The sequence below is a fragment of the Sceloporus occidentalis genome, unplaced genomic scaffold (assembly GCF_023333645.1).
Source record: "Sceloporus occidentalis isolate IW3139 unplaced genomic scaffold, rSceOcc1.0.p SCAF_1, whole genome shotgun sequence".
Taxonomy (NCBI): domain Eukaryota; kingdom Metazoa; phylum Chordata; class Lepidosauria; order Squamata; family Phrynosomatidae; genus Sceloporus; species Sceloporus occidentalis.
Window position 1 is genome coordinate 120,163,901 of NW_028316981.1, and position 19,617 is coordinate 120,183,517.

A 19,617-nucleotide genomic window follows, 5' to 3' on the forward strand; every position below is an offset into this window, starting at 1 on the left:
TAAAAACTGGGCCAAATGTAGGACAAAATTTTCAAATGGAGGACATTTTTTTTTTTTTTAAAGATGGAGTACACATGAATAAATTTGCTGATTTTTTTAAAAAATGTTAATATAAATGCATGTTTCTGAGGCTTCTATAGACAATTGCCCCCACTTGCCTGCCACTTCCCCCCTTACCCGCCTCCTCCTGATAGGCCAAAGGCCCCGGCAGCAATCAGTGGCAGGACCGGGCTGGGGCTGGTCCCAAGGCCTCATCAGGCCACAGGTTGCCTACCCCTGCTCTGGAGCAACAGAAAACAAGCTTGCTCCAGTCTCAGTATAACACCTTCAAATATTTAAACAGGGCTATCATATCACCTCTTAACCTTCTCTTCAATAAAGACCCCATACTATAAAGGTGGACCAAACCTCAGCCTTGTGGGGATCTATTTTGGTTTTCTCAAGAACCCAAAGAGCTTAGAGCCAAGGAGACACATTTTAATTATAAATCCAGGCTGCTTCTGAGAAAGGAGGTTCCTAGCACTAGAAACTATTAAAAAACCATAAAACTGTAAAGCACGCTTTTATCCTTTTAAAAACAGTCAGGTGGCAGGAGACATTAAAGTTCTCAGCCTGAGGAATTGCTGCCAGACAGAATGGACAATACTACAAATAGATCTGACCTGATATCAGGCAGCTTCTTATGTATACTACAAAGGTATATTCCAATTAACTGTTCAAAAACACTGGTACACTCCCCTAAAACCAGGGGCACAGTCTGTGGTGATGATGGGCAACATGTTCATATCCTTAAGAACACCTGTTTGCACAGGTGGTGGTCAGAAGGCAAACAATCAGAGGATGGGATGTGTTGTTGGTGTGTGTCTTCAAGTCACTTCCAGCTTTTAGAGACCCTAAGGTGAACCCACTGGATTTTCTTGGAAAATGTGTTTAGAGGGGCTTTGCTGCTGCATTCCTCTGATACTAAGAGTGTGTGCTTTACCCAAGGTCACCCAGTGGGTTTCCATGGCCGAGTGGGGATTCAAACCCTGGTCTTCAGAGTCATAGTTCAGTGCTCAAACAACAGCACCACATTGGCTACATGGAAATAATAGGAGCCAGCTCTGCACCGATGTAAGAAAATTTCAGCTGTAAGTCCATCAAATCACATACCAGTTAAGGAATTTCAATGAGTGAACTAGGGTACTTTCACACCATATAGAACAAACCTAATTGCTGGTTGTTTCCCATCGTCTTCCTGATTTTACAAACAAGTTTTAAGGAAAGCAATTTACTATGATAAGTTAAAAAGAATTCAAGAAAATATTCAAAGCTGAGGAACACAAGGAAGACAAATATTTAGCTGGAAACACACACAAATACATTGTAGGTTTTATTTTTATTTTTTAAATAACAGTATCCTTTCCTGATAGAACAGCTTTGAAATCACACTCTTCTTGATGATGTGGCAAATACATCTTGACATCTTTGGCTTTTGCTCTCTCAATAACTGATCACTAGAATATTAAATACAAAAATGTAGATTTACCAGAAAAATAAGCATATAACCCACAGAGTAATCCCTTAACAACATAGCAAAAACTTTATCAAATACTTTATACATGGATGGGACAAAATCTTGTGCATATTGCATATACACATTAATAGCTCAGAATAGTACTTAGAATCACTGGGGAAGCTGTACAAAACCAGCATCAGATACTCTACTGCAACATTACTAGAATCGTTTCACTAGTTGTATTTCTTGCAATGTATACAATACATTGTGGTTAAAAATCTTGCCTGAATCTACAGACTGACGCTCATTCCTATCTAACTGCAAATAAATCAAACTGATGGAACAATATTTATTTTAGCAATTAAAATGAATGATATCTGAGATATAGTGTCATTGAAATCTCAGTATTGATAAATTATTCCCTTTATAAAACACACAAAGTCTTCATGCACATCAAAAATTGATATATAAAAACAGCAAAGTTTAATATTCCTTTGTTCACAAAGAATGTATTATGCACCTGGAAGCAGCATTATTAAAAACAAATGACTCTAAAATAACATTTCCCTTTGTTCTCTTTCTGTAATGCAGTACATACAACAGTCCTGGCTACTCAATTAGTCCTTGTGTTGAAGCTTCTGATCAGAGCTTCCCAAAGATAGGCTTAGGAGATTTTACAACTATTTCTGGTGTAGTGTTTTGGAGGGCTCTGGATTGGACGGATGATTTTAGCTTTCTTCAGGCTGTTCCTTTTGTTGTTGTTGCTGGTAGTAAGGGAGTAGGAACGACCGTGCATCATCCTAGCATTAAGACCATTGGCCATAGAGAATGATTTGAGATGGCTTCGTAAGGCAACAGGAAGTGGAAGTTTGTCAACAAGGTGCACGGGGGTGCATGAAACTATGGCACGGCAACAAAGATCTTGCAAACTCAGGACTGAAATAAATAAATAAATAAATAAATAAATAAATAAATAAATAAATGAGACTTAATAGCAACAAGATTTTGAATAGCCACGTGAGGGCAGTGCATACAAAGTAAGGTTTAACAGTATTTTTCAAAGCTCTCTATCCACTCATTTTCATTGTTCCCAAAGTCCTTTGAGTTTTACTAAGCACTCGCTACTAGATATGTCCAAAATGGGAAATTTGACAAAAACAGCCTCTAAACTTCCTAAGGATCCACAATATTTTAGAATGTTCTCATTTAGACTAATTAATTTCAGTAGATATTAGAAGACAACCACATTTCAAAAACCATTAACTTTTATTTCTAGTTTTAGGTATTATAACTCTAGGTTGAGGGGCATTAGAGTCTTCATTAATTTTCTATATGTATTACTTCAGGATTAGGAATCATCTATCCACTTCACTTCCCCTTTTCTTCCTTCCCCAGGTTCTTGGACTGAGCCTGCAGGTACATGCTAACAATTTGGGGGGGGGGGGGGGAGGGATTTCTCCTTGTTTCCCACTCTCCCATCTCTGAAAAGGAAAAAAAAACAGATCCACAAGCTTTGCTTAAGTATCATTCAAAGCACAGGGAGATGTTAACACTTAACAGATTTTGCAAAGGAAGAGTTAGCTTTGGAGTGAGCTTCTTCCTCAATTCAGTGGACAGAAACAAGCATTTCAAGTAGGTCTGCAAATGCTAGTTAAGAAAGAGCATGAGTAGAGTTATCCATAAATAGTATGAGAAGAGATGTAACGTTAAACTACAGTTAGAGCAAAAATAGCAGGAGAGGAAATAGGACATTTGTAATCAAGTTGAGCTTCCTGTTTTTATGTTGTTTACAAGTAGACTTCAGAAAATCAAAAGCACTAACTAAACGATTAGTTGTTTACATTTTTATTTTGAACCATTTCACAACTGTTACATAGAAATGAATCTGAAATGTTTTATTACTTACCTTTGTTTGGCCTCCACAGCCGATCCATTCCGTGTCTCATTAACACTATCCTTGCGAGTTCTGTAAAGGACTCAGTGATATTGAAATTGCAGAGTGGGCTTACTTCAAAGAAGGTCATGCCTAATCTTTCAGCATAAGCCTGTGCTTGCTCAGTAGATACTTGGCGTTTGAACGCCAGATGTAGACGATTGCCAACCAGGATTTTGGGTACACCAGGAGCATGCTGAGTTAAGAGAAGCAGAAATATGTCATCTATCTATTCTCCAGACCTCTCCTTCAACAAAAAAATTATGGTCAAAGCAATCCAGCAGGAGGAGAAAGAGCAGGGTAGAGAAACCACCACTTTCTATGTTCTAACAGACTTATGATGGCAAGGCAGAAGGTGGGTGGGTTGGCTGCATGTTTCCTTTTCTATTTAAGGGGCAGGGGGGAAGGTTCTTTCCCATTGCTTTAAGTTATAACTTGATGTAGTTTCACCCTTTCATGAAACAAGTTGGGAGAAGACAACGACTTTGGTTCATGTCCAAAGGGTAGAATAAAGGTGTTTCAGCCAATCAATCAATCTTCCCCTGATCCATCCATGACGTAACTCAGGAGTACCTGTTTTTCATTTTCTCTCTTACTGGAATTTTGCCAAAAGAAGATGAAAATGAGGCATTCCTAGGTTAAATTGTGGACGGTCAGGAAAGGATTTGGACATGAACAAATGTTTTACTCTTCTTCCACTTTATTGCCAGAAAGAATGAAACATCATCAACACCATCGCATGTTTACTCTTTGTCCATAGGTTACTATATTTAGGTTATTCCCACTGTCAAAATCAAATTCAAGGAAGTATAAACATTTATATACACAAGTAATGACAGAAAAAGAAGGGTGGAAAGGAAAGATGCATCCAAAAATATGCTGCATAATATCAGAGTAAGAGTAAAGGTCTATAAAACTTTCCAGAAATAAACAGCTGTGCACTTTTTCCTGGAAAGAACAAGCTGAGGCTCACATACATCATCCCAAGTCCATAGCATATCCCTGAATATATCACCATTCTTCCCCTGCCTATATGTTAATATCCAACAGGACCTTTATTAAGAAGCAAATAGGTAACGGGAAAAAGTATCCTATCTATTATGCTTCATTTTGTTGATTTAAGAAATATGAGGTGAAAAACAGTACCTATGTTTCAGCCCAAAAGGTAATAAAAACTTATTTTTTATCCTCCCTCTATGAATCACACATCACAGACTGACCCCTGTACAGAGCATTAATGGAAGTGTCAACATTGGAGAGCACACAAAAAGCATGGATGATGACTTCCAGATACTCGTGCTTCAAAAAAGTCAACAGTTTTGAAAAAAGTGTAATGGAAAGAAGGTACTCTTAGTTACAAATACCATAGAATCATAGAGCTGGAAGAGACCGCAAGGGCCATCCAGTCCAACCCCCTGCCATGCAGGAAATCTCTGACAGATGGCCATCAAGCCTCTGTTTAAAGACATCTAAGGAAGGAGACTCCACTACACTACGAGGGAGTTTGTTCCACTGTCAAACAGCCCTTACTGTCACGAAGTTCCTCCTAATGTTGAGAGGGAATCTCTTTTCCTGTAGTTTGCATCCATTGTTCCGTGTTCTAGTCTCTGGAGCAGCAGAAAACAAGTTAGCTCCCTCCTCAATATGACATCCCTTCAAGTATTTTTAAACAGGGCTATCATATCACCTCTTAACCTTCTCTTATCCAGGCTAAACATCCCCAGCTCCCTAAGTTGTTCCTCATAGGGCATGGTTTCCAGACCCTGCACCATTTTAGTCTCCCTCCTTTGGACATGCTCCAGTTTCTCAATGCCCTTTTTGAATTCTGGTGCCCAGAACTGGACGCAGCATTCCAGGTGGGGCCTGACCAGAGCAGAATAGAGTGGCACTATTACTTCTCTTGATCTAGACACTATACTTCTATTAATGCAGCCTAAAATCACATTGGCCTTGTTAGCTGCCACATCGCACTGTTGACTCATGTTCAACTTGTGGTCTACTTGGACTCCTAGATCCCTTTCACACGTAGTCTCGTTCAGCCAGGTGTCCCCCATCCTATATCTGTGCATTTCATTTTTCCGCCCTAAGTGCAGTACCTTACATTTCTCCGTGTTGAATTTCATTTTGTTAGTCTTGGCCCAGCTTTCCAATCTATCAAGGGCATTTTGAATCTTGATCCTGTCCTCTGGGGTATTGGCTACTCTTCCTAATTTGGTGTCATCTGCAAATTTGATAAGTATAACCTCAATTCTGTTCTCCAAGTCATTGATAAAGATGTTGAATAGCACTGGGCCCAGGACAGAGCCCTGTGGGACCCCACTGGTCACTTCTCTCCAGGATGAAAAGGTGCCATTGTTGAGCACCCTTTGGGTTCGGCCAGTCAACGAATTACAAATCCATGTAACAGTTACCTTGTCTAGCCCACATTTCACTAGTTTGTTTGCAAGAATGTCATGGGGCACCCTGTCAAAAGCCTTACTGAAATCAAGATATACTATATCCACAGCATTCCCTTCATCTAATAAATTGGTAATTTTATTTTAAAAAAAGAGAGATTAGATTTGTCTGGCATGACTTGTTTCTCTGAAACCCGTGTTGACTTTTTGTGGTTATGGCATTGCTTTATAGATATTCACAGACTCTCTGTTTAATGATCTGCTCCAGAATCTTTCCTGGTATAGATGTCAGACTAACTGGACAATAATTATTGGGATCCTCTTTTTTCCCCTTTTTGAAGATGGGGACAACGTTTGCCCTCCTCCAATCTGCTGGGATTTCTCTTGTTCTCCAGGAGTACTCAAAGCAAATTGGTCCAAGAGCAGATAAGACCATCCATTATTTGGATTCTATCCAAGACTCTAGAAATCATTGAGTATTGGCAGATAATGTGGCATGTTCTAAGCAGTGTTGCTCCATATTTGTGCTGTGATCTTATTCATGGTCATTTCATTCATTGTTTTGTCAGTACATTTGGAATTACATCAAAGACACTTGTCACTATTGAAACCATAGTTGTTTTCTATCATTGTCACCACCACTTCATTTATATCCCATCTTTCCCCCAAAATTAGGACTCAAGGAAGCTTTCAAAAAGCTTTCCAATTTCTATGTATGGCTGTGAAAGCTAGACAGTAAAGAAGACTGATAGGAGGAGCATCAACTAATTTGAAATGTGGTGCTGGAGGAGAGTTTGGTGGATATCATGGACTGCCCAAAACCAAATAAATGACTCAATCAAGGAAGTCACAACCCTGTGTTTGCAAGACCTGAGCACAGCAATTGATGGCAAGGTGACTTGGACGTCTCTCATTCACAAGACTGCCATAAGTTGAAGTTGATAAGAGTTAAGAACAATAAATTAAAAGTGCTTGTAGTCAGAAACAGAAAAGTTCTCACTTAACAGTGGAAGACCAACAAGGAAGAAGCCATCCTATCCTCCCTAGGGAGGAAATTTCAAACCTTGGAGGCAGTCACTGAGAAAGCCTTCTCCCACATTTCTACCAGATGTGTCTATGAAGGTACTGGGCCTGAGAGAAAGGCCTCCACTAAAGAGCAGAGAGCCTGGGCAGGAGGTTCATATTGGAATGTAGACAAATACAACAACAAAACACAAGTACAGAACTAAAACTGCTGCACCTGAATAGCTAATTTAAATAGGCAGAGCAACACATTACAGCAACATATTCATCTCCAAGATGCTACAATCCAAACCACCAGGCGATCCCTCCTGGTGACTTTACACAGATGTGAAAATGAACAAGAGATAGGAAACACTCTTTCAGAAAACTAGGTGGTTTCCTGCAATTTCTACTTTTTTTCTTCGTTTGTCCTTGTCCTTGTTTTTACCAAAATTTAGAAATAAGAGACTACATGTAATGTGGAGATACCCTAACCACCTCTCAGTGAAAGTCATCTACAAAGCATGAACCCTGGAATGGGAGGTGGGGGAGTTGAGCTCATATTGAAATGATCTGGCAAAACTGGATGTCAAGAACTGCCTCCCCTGCCACACACAGTTCAGAGAACCAACCTTCTGTATTTTAAACAGCAAGAACTTTATCCCAGTAACCATAGGTGTTAGCAGGAAAAGGTTTGTAAACAGAACTGCCATCATTGACAAACATTGGAAACAAATCAACAATGTCCCGCCCTGGCATTCTGCAGGCTTTACTTTGATTTGTTTACAAATTTGAACATAGCTTCCCTCTCCCAACTATATTTGTCCAGTCTGCCTATTTTTAGTCTTGCCTCTGTTTTCCCTTTCACCTGAGAAGACCTCCTCCATACATCTGCACGTTCCACTACCAGGCAACAATATTCCCTCTGCATCACTACTGTCTAAACCAGCACAATGCATCACATCATTCCCCAACAACAAAAGCTATATACATTAAAACTTCCAAACTACTACATTAACCATTATAACAAACAGACAACTTAACAACAACCCCCCACTGTATGGCAGAAATATGCCACATTCTGACACTGGACCACCAATACTCCTATGTAATTGAACCTCCTCAGAATTATACATCAGAAGTGCACTCAGTGAAAGAACTACTAAGACAGTTGTTGTTGAGTCTACTCAGGAATAATTGCCTGCCTGCAATCTATCCTATGCACGTTTACTTGGGATAACGCTACACTGGGCATATGGGGGCACTTCTAAATACATAATACTTGTAAGAATCTTCATATCTAAGGATGATAATGGATGGGAAAAGTAATCTTCCCTCCTCCTGCAGAAACCTTCAAGTAGGACAAATGAGTAACAACTGCCTGTAAATGTTGAGCCTCCCCACTTTAAAAACAGTACTGCTGTCCCTACCATCCTGTCCGTTATTGGTCAAAACAGGATATTTCATTTAGGAATCTTTGCAACTGCTGCACAGGAACAATTTCTACCCTAATGTCTTTCACACAACATAATTATAGCACTATGATTCCACTATTATATACTTTATCAATAAGATCTTAGCAGAAAAAAAAGGCTCTCTAGTATGACAAAATCCTTCAAATGGACTTGATGCTGCCTTCAGTTGAAAGGTGTACTATGAGTTCTCAATCATGCTATAACCATCCTAATCAGTTCAATGGTATCAACCCCAGTGTACATGAAAGGGAGATCCTTTGACAAACAGGGAGTGGTAGCAGGGGGAGATGTGGCAAAATCTGTTGGTTTTACTTTCTCTTATAATTTAATTTTTAAAATCCTAAATTACTTGTTTCAAATTTATATTTAAAAATTTGCAAACGCTGGTACCGTAAATTCTTAACAAAAAATGTTCCGAACAAAATTCTCAGCCATCTACACTGGCAAAAATGCACAAATGCAACTATCTCCAGCATGGAAAATATCATACTTGTCTGGGGTGTCATTAAAAACAGGGAGTCTGTCAGAAAAACAAAGAGGTGGCAACATTAATTCAGCATCACAATTGTGGCTGAATACACATGGATTCAAAGCCAGATTTTTAACAGCTAAGCACTCAAAGTCTTTTTACTGGATGGGCAAATATGCCAGTGTTGTTTTCTCCCATGCTTGACTTTTTAAAGTCTCAAGTTGTTTCCACCAAATTTATGAAATAATTTGCATATTTTAAAGTTCTTTAAAAAGGCAGTCCAAGGGATTGTCATCATTCCTAATTATTAAACATGAAGTTCAGTAACTTTCTTCAGTACTACATGCAACATTTGGACATGTGTCTTACCTCATCTATCTCCTTTATCCATCGATCAATGCCATCAAATGACCAGCGATTTGTTATATCATATACCAGTATCACACCCTGAGTGAAGAGAGAGTGTCACATTAGCCTAGTATATAAGTAAAGCATATAGTGCATTGTATAATCTTGAATGACCATGTTTTCAACAGAGGAAAGGGAGATTATGGGCTGTACATACAGCCCCTAAGGGGTGGCATGCAGCTGCCCTTTCTTCAGCCGGATCGGGGCTGCAGCAACCTCACGCCGCAGCCCCAAACCGGCCTTCTGAAGGCACAAAAAGGAGCCACAAAAGCAGGCGGCACAGCTATATGGCACCCCTTCAGCACTGCATCATCTGGATGCAGCACCAGAGACGCACCATGATGCTGTGTGCCGTCTGGAACGGAACGTGGCATCAGGGTGCCATGGAGTCAGGCATGCTTTGTCAACATGCTGCACCCCGACTCTACCTGCAGGCCAGCCTGTCTGGCTGGTCTGGACAACCCCTAAAATGTCAATAAAACTGAACATTTCTTTGAGGAAATTTATTTCTAGTTGCTTGAGGGATGCAACAAACTTTTTTTAGAAATAGCATATTGAATAATGTTCTTCCCCTTACTGCACCTCCTTTCACCTGAGCTCTAGATCTGTTCATTTGGCCACAATGACGTATTTCAGAGATGATAACATTGTGCTTACCTGGGCCCCTCTGGAATAGGAACGAAAGATGGTACAGAATCTGCCTTGCCCAGATGTGTCCCTGAAGAAGACAGATTAGACCAGTGATGGTGAATCTTTTACAGACCGAGTGCCCAAACTGCAACCCATACCCCACTTATTTATTGCAAAGTGCCACGTCCCTTTTGCTTTCTAGTAAGAAACTCTGGCAAACTCTGTGATAGGATGACAGCATGTGTGCCCACAGAGAGATCTCTGAGTGCCACCTCTGGCACGCGTGCCATAGGTTTGCCATCACTGGATTAGACTATTAAAATGCATTATTTTTTCTCTTCTCAAGACTGAGGTGCTTATAAACATATATACAGTAAGTGCAGAGTAGCCAATGGTTTTCCCTCCAATAAAGTGGTAAGAGAAAATGCTATTAAGAAGGGAAGAGTTCATGTTTGGATCCACCTTCCTGTTTATACGGCTTTGTTAAAGGGATTCTACACTTTGGCAGAAGAGAAAACAAAAACACGGTACCTGAAATGATAAAATTCATTGTATATGTTATATTAAACTCAGACAACTGACAGATTTAATTAAATTTAACACTGTTCAAGACTTTATAACTAAACTGAAGGGAGACAGGAGTCATTGGTTTATGTAACGAGTAGCACTGGACTCCTGCCTAGGAATGCTGTTGTGAGAGAAACCCATAGGTTAATTTATTGCTCAGCTAACCAGCCATAGTATGTAAAGTACAAATACTTACCAGAGTTGCAGCTTTATTCGGCGGCCATCCAAAAGTATTGTTGTAGTCTTGTAGTCAATACCTTAGGAAAGATAAAGGAGGCAGAATGTTAAAGTAGTAAAAAGCAAGTTTATTTTTCCCCATTGCAAAATGTCTGAAAGGGGGAAAAGGTATATTAGTATTCTGCAAGAATACTAAACAGGATTATTGTGGTGGTGGGTTTTGAAAGATCCCAATCCTAGGCAACAGATGAAGAGCATCAAATAAATTCCAAAATACCTAGGCTTTCAGAGCTCATTTAGATCAGTTTCAAGTGTGGATGTAACATATTTTGTCTTCGTTTTATCCTTTTTTGTGGGGGCAGTGCTACAAGTCCCACTTATTACTGATTTATCAAATTCAAAAGATCAGATGACAATATTCTTTTCATACATAATGGATGAGTTTTTACTGCAGAAGACAGTCACGTCAACAACCTCTGTCCCCAGAACACAATGTACTAGCAAGATGGAAAGTTTTCATCTGCAATGAGGTGGCTAGCTATAGGCAAAACAACATTTTTAAAGCAACAGGGGTAGTATAAGCATGTTATAACTGTCTATAGTATATCTGTACATACTTTGGTTCCAGCAGAACTTCAGCCAGACCTGTTTTGCAGGCTTCAAAATATATGTGAGGAAACTTGACAGAAGCAGATAATTAGTGCACTTATATATAAAAAGCTGTTTAGTATTTGTAGGGGTTATTAGTCACCTTCCTCAAAAGAATGATCAAAGATGATGTACATGTACAGTGCTTGTTGGCTCTAAAGCAAAGCAACACATTTCCTCTTCCCAATACTAGAACAACAGTTCTGCACCTAGGTGAGAGATGAGTCCAAAACATACTGCAGAAATAATCCAGTTTGAGACAGCTTTAACTGTTCTGGCTTAGTGCTAGGGAATCCTGGGAATTATAGTTTGTGGTGGCACCAAAGCTTTCTGACAGAGAAGGCTAAATATATCACAAAACTACAGTTCCCAGAATTCTCTAGTACTGAGCCAGGGCAGTTAAAGTGGTCTCAGATTAGATTATTTCTGCAGTGTGTTTTGGACCATGCTTATACAATTCTTTTCTGTTGTGTGTGTGCATGTCCCTTCAAATTGCCTGTTGATGTAAGGCAATCCTATGTATTCCAAAGGGTTTTCTTAGGCAAGGAATATTCAAGAGGGAGCTACCATTGCCTTTCAGTGAAATATAGTGTAAAATATCTGGTAATCCTTGGCAGCCCACCATTCAAATACTAACCAGACCTGATCCTTCTTACCTTCCAAGATCAGACAAGATCTGGTGCCTTCAGAGTCCATTTATAAGATGAAAATTTTAAAAGAAAACAAAATTAGCACCACCATAATCTTAGACACAAATTGTTCTCCCCTTTCAAGGTCACTATCTTTTTAGAAATAATATTGAATGTGTGTTTTTTTTTTCTTCAGAAGGAAGGGCTAGTATCTCCCAAATACTAGCCCTTCCTTCTAAATCTTTCTTTCAAAGATAATAGAAATGTGAAGTCAGAGGCTTTCATGGTCGGCATCCAAAGTTTTTAGTGGGTTTTTCGGGCTATGTGGCCATGTTCTAGAAGAGTTTATTCCTGATGTTTCGCCAGCATCTGTGGCTGGCAAATTCAGAGAATGCTGACCTAGAAGAGAGTGGGTACCCAGGATCACATAGTATATATTTACCCCACTCTCTTCCAGGTCAGCATTCTCTGGAGATGCCAGCCACAGATGCTGGCAAAACATCAGGAATAAACTCTTCTAGAACATGACCACATAGCCTGAAAAACCCACTAAAAACTATAACAGAAATGCTTTCTGCAGCAGGGCTATTCCTCTTTCCAGCCTGATCCTGAGCAAGACTATATGGTGTATGGTTGTGGCTACTTAACTGCAGATACAGTAGTTTTGGAGGTAGGGAGATCTTTTTCCTGGCATCTGTACCAAATAGGATTGCCTAGTCACGAATATTCCAGGCCCTAAGAACTAGGAATAGTTCCCAGTGATGTCATCATTTATTTCTATATCTGACCTTTGCTCCAATGAGTTCAATGTGGTATTCATGATTTTTTCCCCCCCTAATTTAGGCGCGGTACAAAATGGCGGGCTGGAGGCGTCCAGTTTTCATCTGGAGGGACATCGCAGCAGCCAAACTGTGCGGCATCCCTCCACCCCAAAAAGAATCCGGAAAAAACAACAGGTTCTTTTAAAGGAACTGGGCGCATGTCATGGGTGTGCCATTGGCACACCAGTGACGTAAGGAACATGCAGCGACATCTGTACGGTGTGCTTCACTTATGTCATCATGGCAGCGCCTGTGTGGACAGGACACCGCCATGATGCCACTGCCGTTACACGCTAGGGTGCCAGAGCATGCACTTACTACGTGCTCCCAAACCCTAGTATCAGTGGCAGCACTGTGAGGTCTGTTGGGCTGGCCTAAAGTCACCCAGTAAGTTCAGTGGCTCTGTGGAGGGACTTGAGCACAGATCTCCCAAGTCCTGTTCCAACACTTTAATCACTACAGATCCAGCTTCATTCATCATGGCTTTGTACTAGAGCTCCCAGATGTCTAGACCCTGTCTGCAGTCAGTGGTTTTGGCACCCTGCTCCCACTTTTCAGCTGAGCGTTCACAACTCCAGCTAGTAGATGTAGTTATAATGCTACAGTAACAAGAAGCAGCAGTATTTGCAAAAGGAAGCCCCAGCAGGAAAAGTAAATTTCTCCACCCTTAAACTTTGTTGTTGTAATCGATCTCGACCCATGGTGACCCCGTGGATGAGACATCTCCAAGACTCCATCTTCCACTGCTCTTCTCAGTTCCTGCAAACTCACATCTGTGACTTCCTTAACAGAAGTCAAGGAAACCTCCTGTAACTTCATCTACGTGATTTTCCTGACTGAGTCCATCTATCTAGCATGTGGCCTTCCTCTTCTTCTACTTCTCTCCTCCTTTCCTAGCATTACTGTTTTTTCCAATGAGTGCCTTCTCATAATGTGTCTGAAGTACGATAGCCTCAGTTTTGTCCTCTTGGCTTCCATGGAGATTTTTGGCATTATCTGTTCTAGGACCCGTTTGTTTGTCTTTTTGGCTGTCCATGGGATCCTCAGCGCTCTTTTCCAGCACCACATCTTGAATGAATTGATTTTCTTCCGATCTTGTTTTTTAAGTGTCCAGCTCTCACATCCATACATGGCAATAGGGAATACAATGGCTTGTATGATTCTAACTTTTGTGCTCAGTTGTATATCTTTGCATTTTAGGATCTTTCCTAGTTATTTCATAGCTGCCCACCCCATTCCTTATCTTCTTTAGATTTCCTGGCTGCAGTCACAGTTCCTATCAATGGCCTGTTACAGACTGCCAAAATAAAGCTGCTTTGGGTCTCTTTGGAGATATGCTATTTAAATGATGCATGGGTCCTAAGAGTCCGGAGGTCGCGCCAAAGCCACACTCCCTTCCTAAGCACTGGAGTGCAGCTTTGGTGCAGCTTCCAGATTCTTAGGATGCATGCATCATTTAAACAGCATACCTCCAAAGAGACCCGAAGCAGCTTTATTTTGGCAGTCTGTAACAGGCCAATGTTTGATCCCAGGTATGAGAACTCTCCTACTATTTCTATTTCTTCATTGTCTAGGTTGAATTTGTGTAGATTCTCCGTGGTCATTATTTTTGTTTTCTTTAAGTTCAACAGTAAGCCTGCCTAAATTTCCAATCCCCGAGCCCTCTTTGCAAGCACACAGAAGGAGGAACGGGATTCTGGATATCAGTAGCACCACTATGTGGGGAAGAAAAGAACTGTGTTTCTAGGCAACTGATATTCTCAATAATTCATGAAGGCCTCAAAGAATACAAGTAAATAACTCCAGACTTGTATACCATTTATCTCTGTAATTAATTAGTACAATATAAAGGTCTCTGGGGGTTAGCTGTGTTAGTCTAGTGCAGCATAAACAACAAGGGTCTTGTGGCATTTTTAGGACTAACAACTTTATTTGACATAAGCTTCTCTGGAATGCAGTCTATCTCATAAATGAATCTGATCTAAAGACTAGGTCTGCACCCGATGTTTTTCTCATAACATACCGTATACAAGCTATTGTACTAGTTTATGTCTCTGGCATTCTACACCACATTCAGAAATGTTTCTCTGTGTGAAAAATCCCATTTTACATTTCCCTCCTCTTTTTCTCATGTTATGAAAAGTGTATTGCTCTCCAAAGAGAGAAAAATCCTTTACAAATGGTATCTATGGTCTTGGGCAGATAGTCTTTAAAAACAGATGAAAGTGTTTTTTGTGGGGTTTTCGGGCTATGGGGCCATGTTCTATAAGAATTTATTCCTGATGTTTCGCCAGCATTCTGGCGAAGAATAAACTTTTATAGAACATGGCCACATAGCCCAAAAAACCCACAAAAAATATGGATGCCGGCCATGAAAGCCTTCGACTTCACAGATGAAAGTGTGTTTGCTAATTTAACCTTTCTCCAATCAAGCTGCATTTAATTAAAGCTCTTAATATGGATTAGCAGTACCTACACATGGAGCTAATCTGTAATAAGCCATCTACATTAAATTAACACACTGTGCAGAACTACTAAATTTTCTGAGTGTAGAGATTGTGTGGGAGGAAAACTGATAGTTACTGTCTCCGTGACAAAGAATGGTTATAATTTCACAGCTTTCTTTTTGGCATAGATTGAATTGGGGGGGGGGGGGGGCGGGGGGGACGGACTAAAATACACTGCAGCAGTTTTTTCCATAGTATGATATCAATGTAGATCTCCTCCATTCCAAATTTTAGCAGGGTGTTTCAGACTGTGTTTAAGAAGCTAATGAAGTAATATCTGCATTTTGTATCAACATTAATGCAACAAGTCTACATATCTTTCCATCTCTTGTAACAGGGACAACCCTCCCCTCCTCCCCACACAAATAAAAATTAATGCTTCTACAGTTAGTAAGCAAACTGATTGGTTATTAATTGAGCCAAAAAACAGCTGTATGGAAATTTATACAAGTGAATGTCAAACCATGAAATGAAATGGAATGCTATTGTTTTGGCAAGCTTATTTTAGCCTATAAAATGTCTGCCAACCATTTGTTCACTTATACAAAGCAAAGAGAATGATTTCACTTCTGATCTGATATTTTTGCTATAATTACAGTACATCCATTTGCCAAAGCTTTGCAATTGCAGAATGCTTTAATTACTAAGTTTGCATCAGACAAATTGGAATTACATTCATTTGCAGTATCACAATCCAGAATTAATAGTCAATTAGTCCAGTCTTTTGAGTTGACAAGGATAGATCTTCCAGCACTACTTTGTATGGAGGAAGGAGTGGAAGAGAGGCAAAGAGGCAGAGCTTGTTTAAAAAATATGTCCTCCATCTTTCCTGGTTTGAGTTTTTCTTTACAGCATCAACAAAATGACCAAAAGAACGTATTCAGCATAGTGCCAGATCCTTTCTCTATCTGCTTCCTTGGCCCCTCCACACTTCAGCCTTCCTGGATCTGCATAAACATTTATCTTAGCACAAGGGGGTAGGACCTCTGAGTCACATGAGCTCCATGCAAATCCAAGAATTGTAAGATCTGTGTCAATGTAAGCAAAGATAAATTATTTTCGGTACCCAAGTACAAACAAATACCCTCTGATCAGGTTAATCCAACTCAATCATATTCAGAGGAGTGAACTGTCCCTAAATACTGGACAGAGGAACACAGTAGTGAAAGGAAAGCAGCTAGCCAACAGCAATCTGAACAAGCAGAGTGTTACTATAAACAGCTTGAAAATATTTATATCTGCCCCACATCATGAGGTCAAACTAACTTACAAATAAAATCAATTTAAGCAAATTAAAACCAATGAAAGCAATAAAAATAATTTAAACAGATGAAACATCATATTAAACAATGTAACAAATTTAAAATAGGCTTAAAGGGTTAGAATAGTTTAAAACCATGTACACAGACATTTTGGAGTAAATCAGTTAGATCCCAAAGGATTTAATAAACAAATACTTTTATCTGGTGCTGAAATAAAGCCAATGTTGATGCCCATTGGGCCTCAAAAAGAAGGACATACCACAACTGAGGAACCATAGCTGAGAAGGCCCTCTCCCACATCCTCACTTAACCCCACTGGTGGCACACAGAGGAGAGCATCTCCTGCAAACCTTAGTCCTAGGGCAGTCATATATAGGAGAGGTGCTTCTTTAACTACTGAGATCCCAAACCTTTTAGTGTCATCACCAGCACTCTGAAATCAGTCTAGAACATCAGTTCTTAACCTATGGTTTGTGGACTCTTGGAAAAAAGAATGAAAAAGTCCCTAAAGTCTAGGGAATTATGTACCAAACAGATAGATAAAGAATGCCTGAGAGCGTGGCTGTGCTCTGAGTGGCCTTCACTCTCTCCTTCGGCAGCTGGGCAGCAAACCAATGGGCAGAGATGTTAAGTGAGACCTCTCAACTCTTCTCTGTTGATCCTTAATCCTAATCTTGGGAATGGAATCCAATCACAGGCGGGCAGAGAGGGAGACGGCAACTGAGCCTTGGCCCTCTGTGGTAGCATGGCCCTGCCCTGACATGTGCTTGGCAGTGGGCAAGAGGAGAGGTAGCAGTAGCACTCATTTTCATAACCCTTCTTTCTCAGTGGCTGGTCTGAGGAGGAAAGGGGGGGGGGAGATCGGGGGGTCTGGATCCAAAAGAGAGAAGCACAGAGAAAGGGCCAACCTCAGCAGGAAGGACAGTTGCCAACCTGTCCAAATTCCCGGTCTCTCACAACTTTTCAGAGGATGGATGGGCAGCTGGGTGGATAGTTGGCACTGCCTTGGTGTGCATGGTGTCTGGCTCACTATCCAGACTAAAGCTTCTCACCAGACTAAGGCTGCGGCTGCAATTACTTTTGTGTTTACTTGAGAATAAATCCCTGTTTCCAGTAATAAGAAAGTACAGAGAGGGAAAACGGACAAGATAGAAATGTGAGACAAGAGTTGGCTCAGTACTATAGCTCTAATGCCGTTTAGTCTTTTCATCCAGATGGTTCAGATCTGTCTTTCAATCGGGGTGGGGGTGTTAAATGAAATGATGGTGCAACACCTGCTTCATTCAGTTTTTAAACTAGCTCAAAATGCTAAATTTAGTTGACCATGATGGGAAAAGGGGGGTGTGTTGATATTTCTAAAGAAACAGAATACTTTGTAGATAAGCCGACTTACATTTATTTACTAAGAAAAGAACTCTATTTCCAACTGGCAGATAACTAAGCAAACATGCTTTTTGCTCTTCATCAAGACTGCCTCTGCACTGCAGAAATAACTCAGGCTGACACCACTTTAACTGCCATGACTCAAGGCTATGGAATTCTGGAAACTATAGTTCAGGGGTAGGCAACCTGCAGCCCGCGGGCCGGATGTGGCCCGGCAAGGCCTTGGGACTGGCCCCAGCCCGGTCCTGCCGCCGATTGCCGCCGGAGCCTTTGGCCTCTCACGTGAGGGCGTGGGGCCTTTGGCCTATCAGGAGGAGGCGGGCAAGGGGGGCAATTGTCTATAGAAGCCTCTGAAACATGCATTTATGTTAACATTTTTTAAAAAATCAGCCAATTTGTTAGCATGTCCTCCATTTTTTTAAAAAAATGTCCTCCATTTGAAATGGTTTATTTATTTATTTAATTTTTTTTAAAAAAAAAATTTAATTATTCATTTTTTGGCTTCGGCCCCCCCAGTTGTCTGAGGGACAGCAACCTGGCCCCAGGCTCAAAAAGGTTGCCTACCCCTGCTGTAGTTTGTTGGGGCACCAGAGCTCTCTGATAGAGAAGGCTGAATGTCTCACCAAATTACAGTTCCCAGAATTCCACAGCCCTGAGTCATGGCAGTTAAAGCGGTGTCAACCTGGATTATTTCTGCAGTGCAGATGCTGCCCAAGATAATTTTCTTTTGACTAATCTGTAAGGAGAATTACGATTCTCAAACGTATTGGATATGCTAGTGGTATTTTCTATTACGGATGTTCTTTAAAAAGAAAAAAAAACCACAATTTTAAACAAATGCCTTTATTAAAGAAAAAAGCTAATTGTTAGCAACACTGGAGGAACCAAAATAATGTTTAATGTGAGGAGAAGGCAATTAAGCTTTCCTGATATATTCGATGCACTTTAGAGTTTTTAATATTGAGTTAATTCTGGGCAGACCATGGCAACAAAATATATTTGAATCGGGGTCCTGGTAAAGAAAAGATTAAGAACCACTGAACTAGAAGTGTATTGGCAGCCAGTGGAATCCTTTTAAGACTACTATTACATGATATCTGGACATGCTTACAGATCTCCTAAACCTTTAGGATTTGGTGGTACCAAACTCTTCTCATTTCAGCCCTTTCTCATATATATTTCACTGTTGAAGTTTCTCTCAGTGGCTCTTTTTATCCTCCGTTTTCTCTTCTACACAAACTCCTGAAGGGCTGGTCTAGGACCCTTTCTCTTAATTCTTTATAAGCCACTTCTTGGCAATTAAGATATATTTTTCTAGCTTGCAATGTAATACACTTGTTTCTAGTATTCTAGGATTCTATAAGTTTTCCAAATGTTTACAGCTACATATTTGGCTGATGTCAGCAGAACTGAAGTACTCTGAGGTGTATGCTTTACCAGGGCCCAGTGATCTACAGTTCCCTGGCTCAGGCTGCAATGTTGTTTCAAAGAAGACACTCCTAGAGTTCCCTGTATGCAGGCAGCAAATATGGATGATAGGATAGAAAAGGCAAAATCATATTTAGGGGTACTTATTCCAGGAGTGGCAAGATCCCTGAATATATGAAGAAAACTGTGTCTTCTATTGGAAAAAGAGTAATGAACTGCCCTCACTTATCTTATTAAATGGAATTTATTTGTTTGGAAAGGTCTTATTTAAAAATATAACTTCTGAATTAAAATAAGCAATCTTCCTTTGTGACCCATGAGACAATGGTGGCATATTACAAGTTTTTACTCCCCTCCCCCCCCCCCCCCCCAATAATCATAAAA

General features: G+C 40.3%; 1 protein-coding gene across 1 annotated transcript in view; it reads right to left on the minus strand.

Moving 5' to 3' along the window:
- Positions 1–1,337: 1,337 nt before the first annotated feature.
- LOC149322045 (ras-related protein Rab-40B-like) overlaps positions 1,338–19,617 on the minus strand; it is a 30,676-nt gene continuing 12,396 nt past the window's right edge. The window contains exons 2-6 of the mRNA XM_089533745.1: positions 10,575–10,635; positions 9,839–9,899; positions 9,143–9,220; positions 3,405–3,627; positions 1,338–2,434 (exon numbers count right to left, since the gene is read on the minus strand). Coding sequence (XP_089389871.1) covers positions 2,163–2,434; positions 3,405–3,627; positions 9,143–9,220; positions 9,839–9,899; positions 10,575–10,635 — 695 coding nt within the window. The 3' untranslated portion in view covers positions 1,338–2,162. The remainder of the gene's footprint in view (positions 2,435–3,404; positions 3,628–9,142; positions 9,221–9,838; positions 9,900–10,574; positions 10,636–19,617) is intronic.